General features: G+C 34.1%; 1 protein-coding gene and 1 pseudogene across 1 annotated transcript; one reads left to right on the top strand and one right to left on the bottom strand.

Annotated features, from left to right (window-relative positions):
- Positions 1 to 2244: 2244 nt before the first annotated feature.
- On the bottom strand, positions 2245 to 6810 carry LOC122316396 (annotated as a pseudogene).
- Positions 6811 to 12599: 5789 nt separating this feature from the next.
- Positions 12600 to 13731, top strand: LOC122316847 (stellacyanin). Its single transcript, XM_043133665.1, has 2 exons — positions 12600 to 12940; positions 13162 to 13731. The coding sequence occupies exons 1-2, from the start codon at positions 12781 to 12783 to the stop codon at positions 13557 to 13559; spliced, it is 558 nt and encodes a 185-aa protein (XP_042989599.1). The 5' UTR covers positions 12600 to 12780; the 3' UTR covers positions 13560 to 13731.
- Positions 13732 to 13898: the final 167 nt, after the last annotated feature.

The raw sequence follows: 13898 nt of genomic DNA, 5'->3' as shown, positions 1-13898 counted from the left end.
AAAAATTATTGATGTCACTTCATAATTTAAGGCATATTGGAGAAAATAAAAAAATTAGTTCAAAGTATCATATAATCCAATACATGTTTATAACATTTATAATTTTAGCAAAGATGTATACGAAAAATTTAATAAAAGTCTAACACAAACGGTAGTTCAAAATATGTGTCGTTTGATGTTTGTATTATAATTCATCAATTTATGTCATTCTGTAGACAATAAATAGAGACAACATTGAAATTCTTATTTTGCTGTTGGTTGAGTCGATCAGGGACAACATAAAGTTAAAACATAATCTTTTTATAAAATTTGTGGTATAATATTTTCTATATATAGCATATATATAAATCATAAAATATATTTTGAAATTGTTGGCCGAATTTACTCTCTTTTGATTAGCTCAAGGATCACGGCTTTGTCACGTGCCTATCATAACAAGCTCACGTATGGAATATGACTTAGCAAAAGCTACGTCTTACTACCATGGAAAAAAAAATACTTTGATTAAACACACTTGTATTATATATTATATGAGATTTTTAAATTTGGAATACTCAATAATCTGAGTTAATGAAACGTATGATACACGTATATTATACTTAGGGATTCACGTCTTATGTACCTAATACACGTGTATATGTTAAGGAGAAAGAGAAAAATATAATAACTAATCTTTAATTACTTATTATTATATAAACTATTAAGTATTATAATTATTGAGATTAATAAATTATATAACAACATTGAATGCTATCTCTCTCAACATTTATGTCTTCATTTTATGTGCCAAACCGTTAAAACAAACGGTGTTAATTTTAACGGAAAAACAAGAAAAACCATTAAAACAAGATTTTCCGTTTCATACACACTTTTTATATATAGAAGATATTACATGCTTAAACAATCAGTCATCAGTTGCATAGAAAAAACTGGATAACCGATGGTGTAGACAAATAATATTGAAAGCACGCAAAATAACTTTAGAGAGATAAATAAAAAATAAAAAAATAAAGAAGAAGAAGAAGAAAGGACTACATGAAATAGAATTTTGCTAGTTACAAGTAAGTTTATGCACCAATTTGTACATCTTTTTTATTTAAAAAAATATAAATTTTTTTTTGAGAGAGTAAGAAAATCTCTAATCTCATAAAAATTATTTTCATTTTCAATTCATATCGTTTTGTTATATGTCTTATATATCAATATTGGTGTACGAATTAGTATACGAAATCTCATTGTAGGAAGATTTTTCCAGGATAACCCTTCAGCATTTGCCCTTTTTATAAATTTAAAGAGTAACCCGAACTCTTAGCCGCATTAGAGCTCTCGCATTGGATTAGCCATATGCCAATGTTTTTCATATTTTGAAGAATGTTGATAAAATTAAATCTACATTGAATTAGCTAAACACTTTTTATATGAACTATTAGCTACAGTAAATTCATCCCACATTCTATATATGAAAACAACTATAACTTCTTCAAACTAGTATTTTATTATTTCTTGTCTCACATCCATCCCACATTTAATATTATTATATTATATATATGGAATTTTTATGGATGGTACATATGAGATTTCTATTTATATAATAAAATTTTTTACCATCTATGTACATATGAGATTATTATAGTATAGATTGTTGGATTGTTAAAATAAAAATAAATATAATTATTAGAGGTTATTGAAGATTATGAAAATAAAATAAAAAAGTATTAAAAAATTAATTAAAGAAATATAAATAATAAAAAATAATAATATTTTATTATTATAGAAAATATGATGACTAATCTAATATAAATTTTAAGTGTTGAATAATTAATTAAAAATTAAAAAATTACATATTCTTTAAATTTTAAAAATTAAAATATTCAATTCAATACCAATACTCTTACATCAGGCAAATATCACAGGGCACGAGAAAAAAGCTAGATGCCTTCCCGGCTAATATATAGAAAACAGGGGCACCAGAAAAAAACCCAATAACTGGATATAAAATTATATAAAATGCAAACCGACAAAGCTGACTTGTAGCCAAAACCAAACTATCAGGAGATTATTAAGGGCTTTGCTATATACAGTCGGTAAATATAGTCAGTATATAATCGATTGTACAGAATGAATAAAAAAAATTATTAATTTTTTTTTTTTATATTCAGAGGACCTACATGAATAAAAAAAATTATAAAAATAATTTTTTTTTTCATGTAGGTTCCGTATTAATTCATTTTTTTACAACCGACTGCACGTCGACTGCAAAAAATATTTTTCGACTATTAAGGCTAGATGTAATATCACCTGGATAAAGAGTTTTTGCACCTAAAAAACTGACCCATAATTCCAAACAAACCCATAATGCGTTCTCAGAACACTTTAATTTAGGGAAATACAAGCAAGGAATTAGACCACCTTCAAAGCGAGTACATTAAGATTATTATGACTTCATCTTAAGCGTGTTAATGAAACTCTTTCCCTCCCTGATGTCATTGTTGGAGAGAGAATTTAGAACATCTCTGAAACTACTTTCTTTATACCTGTTCGGTTGTTGTTCATGCACACGCTCTTTGGCGGGCTTCATCAGCTCATCCATGCCCAAACTTTGTAGGCTAGCAATGGAGATTCTAGTCCTGTCACGATTGATCAGTGACGCCCTATGCACCACACTCTTGTAAAAGCCATTACTCAGTACTTCGACATGGTCGCCCAGATGCACTTGTAGGGCACCTTGAAGTTGCTCGACTGCTCCCCATTCTCCGTCATCCTTGTCCATGTCTCATTTCGTGCTATAATATCATATATACTAGATCAGACGGCCGGTATTACGTACGTTGCGCATGCGGTACGCGTATGTACTTATCATATACATATATACTGGCCTATTGAATGATGCTACATCATCGAGAAAAGATACAGAACAGTGTTATATTTTGTTTTTTTTTTTTAAAGTATGTTTGTGTATTTTTTTAAAAAATACAATAAAAAATAAACGGACACAGATACTTTAAAAGAAAATATTAATCAGTAAACCAATTTGTCGGGCCAGAGTATCATTATCCATACCTATCAGGAGAAAATAAGTACCTGTAACTCGGTGGATTAGCAGGCCATGCATCGATCCAGTCCTTCAAAGGATGCGCATAATGCTTAAGGAGGACCCTCCAAAACTGCACCTTGTCGATGCCCTTCTTGAGACTTGTCGCATACCTCACCGGCTTGCGAACGTCGTTGGACATGAACTCCATCTTCTCTCCGGTTGGCAACTTAAAGAAATCGAATCCTGAAGAAAGAGATCCATCCAGCACCGATTGGCAAATGTCATGGTTGACGATCTGGTACGTACATGGGTGCCGCAGCAAAGCCCAATATCAGCGCAGCGTATAATTTTAAAACGTAATTACAAAGCTAGCTAGCTACGTACCTGCTAAATTACACTAAATGAATTCTTCATATGCTTACCTAGAAGAAACCCAAACGCTGGCAAGCATTTCGAATGTCTTCAATAACGACAGGCCGTCGAGCTGAACCCTGTCTCAACGCAGCCAAATCAACAACGGGAACTTTGGCGACCTCTGAGTGTAAAGTACTCTGTCGTTGTGGGGCTGGAACCACGTAACAATCGGGGACGTACGACCAGCCTCTCTCTTGTGCACTCTTTCCCGTCGAGAATGAGCTCGAACTCTCATGATCACCCCCATGTAATCGATCTGAGTCCTGAATTACAGAATTGCTTCTCAAAGATAGGTGACTTGTGCGTGAGAATGAGACTCAGATGGTTTGGCAAAACATGCATAACGGGATTATATAGAGATGTTTGAGGCGGTTCACGTGCAAAAAGTTGGAACTTGCTTAGTAGGGGAGCATACTTTGTACAGGGACATAAAGAACACTTGGCGTCGAGGGGTTAAGACTGAAATCCAAAAAAACACCCTTCATATGCACAGCTCACAGCCATGTGATTGTAATTTAATTTGCTAGCTCCGGCTGGATGTGAACTTATTTATCAGAGCTGGTAAAGAGTAGTACTACTCGACCTTTTTCACATCAATGCGTTTGATGAAAGGAAAATTCTATTTATAATTCTCATATATTATACATTATTTTTATTATTATTTTTTTATTTATTTTTATTAAATATGTAGTATATAAATAATTAATAGAATAATTTTATTATTTTAAAAAGAATGAAACTAAATAAAATTTAAAAAATAAAAAAATAAAAAATTATGTGACGATTTATGAATAGCAAAGCTGTTGATGAAAATGGGATCCGCTGACATCATAAAATGCATGCATGCCCCTGTTCGTACTAATTTCGTAGAGTGGTCCACGCCCCTGTTCGTACTAATTTCGTAGAGTGGTCCACGTTCATGATAAAGCAAACAACATTCGCCGCCATTGATAATAAAAACAAAGGACAGCAATTAGGAAAAGCGAACAACATTTAATTCGATCTAGAAAATATATATAAGCTACTCTTTAAACATGTTTGTGATGAAAATAAAATAAATCTTGAAATATGTTCTGCTATGTTAATTTATTTGCCAGAGTGCCGTGCATGCATGGCCAGGATTTATTGAAAAAGATCTTGAAAATAAATATATTTTATATACTCTTATAATAACTTATTTATATACTTGAAGAATATTGCTTAATAGTTACTTAAATATTTTGGTTTTTCTATTCTGCTGACAAAATTTATTCTTATAAATAAATCAATTACTAAAATGCTTTTTTTATTTCCAAATATATTCAATATATTCTTTGATCAGACTAATATATATATATATATATATATATGAGCATTGTGCAAGGAAATGATCAGAGAAAGGGACACAGAAACTTTTATTTCGTGTAATGAAGATTTTTGTTTTGAGCAAGAGTTCTTCTACTTAGAAGTAGAAGTAGGTGTTCAAGAATCAAAATACCACTTCTATTTTATTGACATGATAATACTTGATTTTTACACCAGGTTTCAAAAATTCTGTAACGTCTACTCCACGTGGAAGCGGTTCGAACTTCCAACATGAAGATTTTGCATCATTCTTAATTAACATGAATAGAAGTTTAGAATCTAGGTCAGCTCAAAACACAAATATTATATATATATATATATATATATACAATATACTAGTAAAGGGCAACGTGCAGTACTAGTGCACGTGTGCCCAGTTGAGAAAATTAAAAAATAAAATAAAATTAGTATTAAATGATAAATATTATATAAGAAGATAAATAAAAAAAATCAAACGAATTTAAAAGAGGTTATAAAAATTTAAAACACTTTGTATTTATTTAGAAGCAAAGAAGAGAAGACTATAGTCCAATTGATAAATCCAAACTCATTTCTAGAATTATTTATTTATCACACCTAAAGGGGCAAACGAAACAAATTTCCTTTTTCAATAAATAATAGTAAATTTTCATAACTTGTATTGGTCTGTATAGCCGAAAAAGATCCACAAGAAGATTTTAATTTCGTTTTTAAAAGAAGAAATAATTATTGTTAATTTTAATAGTTATAATTCGATGCATATGTTGTGTATTTGTTAGTTAGAAAATAAATATATAATGTGATCATTTTAAACTTACACATTACATTACTAAGTTTTAAATATTAATTTAATAATATCATTATTAAACTAAAAATTGAAGGAAATACAATCAATATTATAAACAGTACTATTAAAACATTATTAAAACACTAACACTTCTTAATTCTAAATTTGTAACTATTCGCGTGTAAAATAATCAAAAGAAAAGGCTATATAATGCCTGATAGAAGGAAAAAAGTTTTTATTAATTTATTTCATTTGTCAAAGACACTATAAGAAAAAAAAAAAAAAAGGCAAAACATTAATTGATTTTACATATTCTCATACTTCTCAAAGTAAAATATTAATAATGATATATTATATATTTAAATTATAAAGAAGTTATATATTTTTTTTTTTTGAAATTTATAATTATATTACTTCACCCATTATTATTACTCTTAACAATTAGAAAAGAATGTGTATGTTATATATTAGTTATTTGTATAAGAAACATGTAAGGTGTCAATTTTAATAATCTAAACTATGGTACCAAGTGATAAATAATTTGAACATATGATTATAATGTAAAGTCCCATCCTTTACACTAAAAAAATAAAGACATTGTAATACAATTTGAGGTTAATAGATAAATTTTCAGAGAGATCAAATTTGAACGAAAAAAGTTTTTAAAATATTAAAGTTAAATTTTTCAAGAGTTATAGTTTTTTCATAAAAATTTTATGAAGATCAGTTTCTGTCAATTTAAAATATATATATATATATATATATATAAATCATTTGTGATAATTTTTTACATGAGCTAAATTTTCAAAATTGTCTATTTTTTTAAGTTTAAAGCCCCAAAAAAGCCCAACCCCTATTGAGTATCACAATGTTTAATGGAAACCCTAATTCTTTTTGTCTCAAAAGCCCAACCCCTATTGAGTACCACAACGCCTATTGAGTACCACAATGTTTAATGGAAACCCTCTCTCTCTCTCTCTCTCTCTCTCTCTCTCTCCATCCATTACTGGGTTCACACTCTCTCTTCTATCCTCTCTGTTTCTCCCATCTTCCACCAACAGCAGTAGTCGCCATCTTCCTCCCTTCGTTTATCTCCATAGCGCTTCTTTACCATCTCTCTCTCTCTCTGTGTCTCACCACAGCCAGTCATACTCTCTCCTCTGTTCTCTGTGTTCCATCCAACTTCCACCAACAACAGTCCCCACCCTCCACAACCTGCAACATCACACTGCCTCAATGCCTCGGCTAGCATGCTTTGTTTTGGAATGGGAAAGCACATGTGTTTTGTGGTGATATTTGGTTCTTTCATGTGATGGAGACTTTGGATGGAGGAAAGGTGGCTTTGGATTGTTGAGTGAAGTTATCATGAAGGGCATTATAGATCTAATGTGCATCTATGTATAGCTTGGTAGACATGGAGGATGGGAGTCGGCAGACATGCAAAATCAAAAGAGGATAGGACTCGAAGGCGAGGCCTTGTTGTCTTCTGGTAAAATAATTTCGAAGCTTTTTTGCATGTGCTTTTGAGTGTGTTTGAAATCTAGGTTTTTGTTTGAATTGTGCATTAAGATGGTTTTATTCTGTGTTCTATGGTTGCTGGTAGATTTAGGTGGAGCTGTCGTGGATGCTGATAAATCAAAGGCAGAGTTTTTCCTTATTTGAACAGGTCTTGCAAGAAAAAATTCCTTCTTTGTCTTTGGCTTGTCATTGGATTAGAAGCCACAGGTACATCCATAGCAATATAAACAAGAATACTCATCTAAAGCAGCTTGGGAAAGCTTCTTTCCCAGTGCTCTTAGTCGACAAATCTATGGAGAGGAAAGAATTATTTTTTTAAAGCAGAAGCAGTTAGCAAATGAAAAACAGAACATAACAGAAAAAACGTAATTATGTGATAAAACCAGGAGCAAAATATGAAAAAAAATAAAGAGTGGATGAAAATATTGTTCATGTGCTATTCGCGCTGATTTAATAGAGTTGGTATTGGAATTATCTCATCCAGCCTCTCAAGTTTCACCTCTGGTTCCTCCTGACAAGTTGGTTACGGGAGAACCACCACTAGATTAATGAGCTATGTTTCTATTATTCTGTGTTTGCCATTTATATTCTTTGTTTCATTCATTTCTGTTGTGTATATATATTGCAATAGATTGTACATTTCAGAGTAATGAATATAAGCTCATTTTGATATTGCTTTCATAAACAACCCCTGCTTCCTCTGTTTTCTCTGCATTTTCCTTCTCTTCAATACTTCCATTATGGTATCACAAGCCAATCCGCTCCAAGCTCTCCAACTTCTCAAGCCCTCCAAGTTCTCCAACTCATTATGCCATGCCCAACCCTAAAAATCCCAAACCTGAGGACAATCCTCATCACCCAGCCAGTCTGTATTTCATTCAGCCCGATGGGAATGCTTCCTCTCCGTTGGTTCCCAAATTACTTACCACCAAAAATTATGTTACCTAGGCTTGTTCAATTCGCAGAGCTTTGAACATTAAAAATAAACTTGGATTTCTTGATGGTAAGATCTCCAAGCCTTTGGATTCCAACCATTTGTTCCTTGCATGGGAACGATGCAATGACCTGATCATTGCATGGCTCTAAAACTCCGTTGGCTTAGACCTTCGATCTACAATTGCCCATGCCGAGACAACAACCGACTTCTGGAATGATCTTTGTGAACGCTTCTCTATACAGAATGCTCCTCGCATCTTTCAGCTCACGAAGGCAATTTCCTCCTTACTTCAAGATGTTGATTCTGTGAGTATTTACTACAATAAACTTAAAGACTATTGGGATGAACTCGATATATATGAACGCCCCTTTGCACTTGTGGCTCTATCAAGACTCTTATGGAGTACCACCATCATCACAAGGTCATGCAATTCTTAATGGGACTACAGGATTCTTATGACTCTGTACGTGCTCAGATCCTTCTATCTGACCCACTTCCGTCTTTAAACTTTGTTTTTTCTCTTATTCAACAAGAAGAGAGACGTTGACAACTGCACTTTGTCCCAGCACCAGTTGCAATGGCCACACGGGGACCAAACCCATGGTTCTCACGCAAGAATCGTTTATACTGATCTCACTGCAATATTTCTGGGCACTCTCTTAAGTGATGTTTCAAGACTAATCCAAGCCTTCCAATCTGCTCCCATTGTCGCATTCCAAGCCATACTAAAAACAAATGTTATCGGTTAAATCGGTATCCTCCAGGCCATAAAAATGGCCCTAAATCCAAATCTGTTGCTAACATTATTTCTCTTGAGCAGGAGCAAATACACAATGGCTCACTCATTACTCAGGAGCAGTATAGCAAACTTCTTGCCTTACTCTAACCATCCTCCATCATCGACAACACGACTGCAATAGCAAATCACGTTCAAACTCTTCATTCAGACCCTTCCACCATGTCTGGTAAAAGTATTTGTTTCTCAACACATACGAGCACAAACCCCCATCTGCACATTGGATTCTCGACACTGGGGCCACAAACCACATGGTTTGTCACCCCAAATTTTTTACACACAATATCACTCGTGTTAGTCACTCAGTCAAGCTTGCAGACGGCATAACCACAATTGCCACTCATCTCGGTGACATACAATTTTCTCCTCAATTGGTTTTCAAGTATGTGTTATGTGTTCCAGCTTTTTCTTTTAACCTTATTTCTACCAAGTCTCTAGCTACACATTCCAACTGTTGCTTACTTTTCTTTTCCAATTCATGCTACATACAGGACCTTTCAACTTTGATGATGACTGGGAAGGGTGACGTGCATGATGGCCTATACCACTTACAACCTGAACCACCATCTCCCACTGCTCTTCAAACTTTTTCTTCTACTTTATTTTATTACAAAATTGTTAGCACTACTGTTACTACAAAATATGATGAATTTACTTTGTGGCATTTTTGGCTTAGACATAGCTCCATGACACAATATGTTCTGAATGATATTGGCAAAAATGATGTTCAAATTTCGACTAAAGCTAGTCCATTTACTATCTGTCCACTTGCCAAACAGCATAGATTACCCTTTCCCCAATCAGAAAACAATGTCATCAATCCTTTTGATCTTATATCTGTCGATATATGGGGCCTCAATTCTATCCAAGCTTACGATGGCTCCAAGTACTTTCTAACTATAGTTGATCAATTTACTAGATTTACTTGGCTCTACCTTTTAAAATCCAAAGCCGAAGCATGCTCATGCCTCCAAAATTTTTGTTCTCTCATTAACAACCAATTTGCCAGCAAAATTAAAATAATTCGGAGTGATAATGGCCCTGAGTTTTCCATGCCAGATTTTTATCAACCAAGAGGCATAATTCATTTCCTCCCAAGCCGAACCACTATCATATACCCAAGTTGTTAAAGACCTTGTTTGGTGCAAGGCAATGAAGCTAGAACTTGCTGCTCTTGAGCTCAATGAGACCTGGTCCATTATGGAATTACCTCATGCACAGAAGGCAATCGACTGCAAATGGGTATACAATTACAAGTTTCGGGCAGATGGAACAATTGAAGGGGCCAAAGCTCGATTAGTCACAAAGGGATTCACACAGCGTGAGGGTATCAATTTTCATGATACATTCTCACCAGTAGCAAAGCTTGTTTCGATAAGGTGCCTTCTTACAGTCGTAGCCATCAAAGGATGGGCACTTCAACAACTCGATGTAAATAACGCCTTCCTTTACGGTGAACTTGATGAAGAAATTTACATGCGACCTCCCCCAGGTCATCCTGCTGCCAAGACCAATAAAATTTGCCATTTAAAGAAAAGCTTCTATGGCTTACGCCAAGCTTCACGGCAATGGAATGCGAAACTTACTACTTCTCTTGTTGAATTTGGCTTTGTGCAATCTAAGGCTGATTACAGCCTATTTACCAAGACAGCACCTACTTCATTTATGACGTTATTGGTCTATGTCAACGACATCGTTTTATTAAGTTCGGATCCATCATCAAATGCCACGGTAAAACAATTTTTGGAGTCCAAATTCAGAATCAAAGACTTTGGGCATCTTCAATACTTCCTTGGAATGGAAGTTGGATGTTCAAAGAATGGAATTCCATTGTCTTAGCGCAAATACGCGCTTGATATACTGGCAGAAACAGGCATGCTTGCCTCCAAACCATCTCTGTCACCCATGGAGCCAACCATTAAACTTAGAAAAGACAAGGGTGAGGTGTTCAATGACCCAGCACTATATCGCAAGCTTGTCGGCAAACTCCTATATCTCACAAATAGTAGACTAGATCTTACTCATAGCGTGCTCTTATTAAGTCAATTCATGGAGATACCAAGGATACCTCACTACAATGCAATTCTCAAGGTTCGACAATATGTGAAAGGGACACCAGGTCAAGAACTGTTTTTCCCTGACTCATAGTTAAACCTTGTAGCTTATTCAAATGCAAGTTGGGCGGACTGTCGAGACATAAGGCTATTAACCACTGGGTTCTGTGTATTTATAGGACATTCCATGGTTTCATGGAAATCAAAAAAATATCCAGATCATCTGTTGGATCTGAGTACAGGTCGATGGCTTATGTGGTGTGCGAATTGACTTGGTTGCGTTATCTTCTTGTTGATTTGCATGTTAATATTCCTAGACCTGCCACATGATATTGTGACAATTTAGCAGCCATTCATATAGCTGTGAATCCTATCTTTCATGAATGAACGAAACATATTGAGCTAGACTGTCATGTAGTCTGAGACAAAATAACTGAAGAGCAGGTCCAAACAGCTCATGTACCCTCGCATCTTCAAGTCGCTGACTTGCTTACTAAGCCTTTGCAATCTCTTTCGTTCACTTGACTTCTTTTCAAGATGGGAGTAATCAATGTTTACTCTCCATCTTGCAGGAGATATTAGAATTATCTCATGCAATCTCTCAAGTTTCCCCTCCTCCTGCTGACAAGTTGGTTATGGGAGAACCACCACCAAATTGATGAGCTATGTTTCTGTTATTTTGTGTCTGCCATTTATATTCTTTATTTAATTCATTTCCGTGTTGTGTATATATATTGCAACATATTGTACATTTAAGAGTAATGGAATATAAACTCATGCTGACATTGCTTTCGTAAACAACCCTGCTTCCTCTATTTTCTCTACATTTTCCTTCTCTCTCCAACTAATGGAAGTATTGGAGAGAGAGAGAGATAATAATTGTAAATGAAACGGCTGGCATAACCACTCTTTTATAAAGCAGTGGTACTTTCAACTTTGAAAGTCGAATCATACGCGCGACCATGATGCTTAATTTGAACATCCTGCTGTTAATGTTGAGAGTGAAAAAAATTTATTATTTATAATATTTTCATCTTATTTTTATTAAAAAAAAACTTGAATTTAAAGTTACAGTAATTAATTATCCCCTTGAAAAGTGAAACAAAATTTTGATACATCGATAAAAAGGTTAAAAATAAAATTTTAGTTTATTAATAAGTCTCAAGATATATTAATTAAATTATTAAAAAGGAAGAGAAATGTTCTTTATCATCTCCACACCACACTAATATACATGTGATTTATAATTATTGTCATTCTATTTAAATATACATATTTATTATTTAGGCATTATTAATATGCACGTGTCTCTAAATAGAAGAACAGAAATTATAAATCACATCATTATGATGGTATGTAACGTAAGAAATGATGAGTATAATTTTCTTAAAGAGAAAATATTTAATCGAACATGATTTAATTTTGAGTTTTTTTTAATAAAATAAATAAAAGATGTACAATTAATTATTATTATTATTTTGATCATTCCGTCAAGTACCAGGCCAGCTCCCGATTAGGTAATTCGACCATCTAAATAGGTGGGAGGTGTTTAACTACCTACCAACGAACTCTCCATTCAACAACCCCACCCACTTAAATTCTAAAACCCGTAAATGTTAAATTTCAACAAAAATACTGTTTGAATGGAAATCTTGTACTTATAAGATGGTTTTAAAATCACATTATATATCTTTCAGAGATCCTGAAACAAATTTTTGATAGAATATATAACACGCACACATGCAAACACACAACGTGCAAAAACAATCCTCCACAAGCACAAGTCATTTGTGAATTCCAAAGTTAGGTTATCTAATGCTATGCAAGTTTTCATACATATATCTAATTCGGAGTTCTCTGTGCTTATAAGTTACTCGTTCCGCCTCGTATAATTTCGTCACATTTTGTTCATAATTCATGGCGAAGCAGCTTCAGGTTTTTGTTCTTATCGCGCTCAGCCTGGCGTTAACATGCACCGCCACGACGTACCTGGTGGGGGGTAACTCTGGCTGGGACATAAGCACTGACCTTGATTCGTGGGCCAAGGGCAAGACATTTTTTGTTGGCGATGTTCTACGTAAGTACTGTTCTTTTCATTTTTGTTTATTCTTTCTTATAGAGCATATCATGTTGTTTTTCCCTCTTCCGGGAGGGGGTCGAGTTTGGCTCTTTTTTTTATTTTGGCCTTCTCGTTCATAAATCTTGCCTACGGATATATTAATTCCTCCAACACAAATGTAGAAGTGGTCGAATGAAAATTTTGCTATATTTATGTGCTTATATTGTATATATTTGCAGTGTTCCAGTTTTCTTCGTCTAATAGTCTAGAGGAAGTGACGCAAAAAAATTTCAACAACTGCAACACGACCAATGTATTGAAATCCTATATAAACGGTAACACAACCGTTACACTGTCAAAACCTGGCCCCATGTATTTCATATCTGGAAACAAATTATATTGCCTTGGAGGGATGAAGCTCCAGGTAAATGTAGAAGACAACAATGATCAAGCATATTCTCCAGCCGGTGCACCTCTACCGGCAGATGGTTCAGACCAGGGGGGTGATACTCTTCCGCGGCCTTCTACAAAGAGCAAGGTGCCAATTTCAAGCGGAGTTGTGCATGGTGGATGGCATACCCTTGTGTCAGTTTGTCTAGGTTTTATGGCTACTGTGTTATGGGTAGTGCAAATCTAATTTTTATCATGTTCAGAAACATATATGGATTTATTATAATTTTAAGGTTTTACTTATTTGGACTTTGAATATTATCTATCCACTTTCCCAGCTTTAAGTGATTAATTGCTTAATTACGTACCATGATCATGTAATGAGGAATTTTAATGAAACTTGTACTTCTCGGGCGATATTTTTTTGTTTCCAATGATACTATATATCTTGTACGTACAGTAGTACTTGTTAGTAAGTGCCAAATACTATGTATTGGATTAATGTTTAAGCATGGCCGAACTGGAGCTAGCCCAAATTGTAATATTGCGGCGCCCCGTGGTTTCTCTAGGGAAATATTATCTACCA

Source organism: Carya illinoinensis, chromosome 7, assembly GCF_018687715.1.
Source record: "Carya illinoinensis cultivar Pawnee chromosome 7, C.illinoinensisPawnee_v1, whole genome shotgun sequence".
In the NCBI taxonomy this organism is placed as follows: domain Eukaryota; kingdom Viridiplantae; phylum Streptophyta; class Magnoliopsida; order Fagales; family Juglandaceae; genus Carya; species Carya illinoinensis.
This window is presented reverse-complemented; position numbering and strand designations above follow the sequence as displayed.

Coding starts and splice junctions, on each gene's coding strand:
- LOC122316847 (XM_043133665.1), top strand. CDS start 12,781: ATGGCGAAGCAGCTTCAGGTTTTTGTTCTTATCGCGCTCAGCCTGGCG. Junction 12,941..13,161: donor TTTTGTTGGCGATGTTCTAC/GTAAGTACTGTT, acceptor ATATATTTGCAG/TGTTCCAGTTTTCTTCGTCT.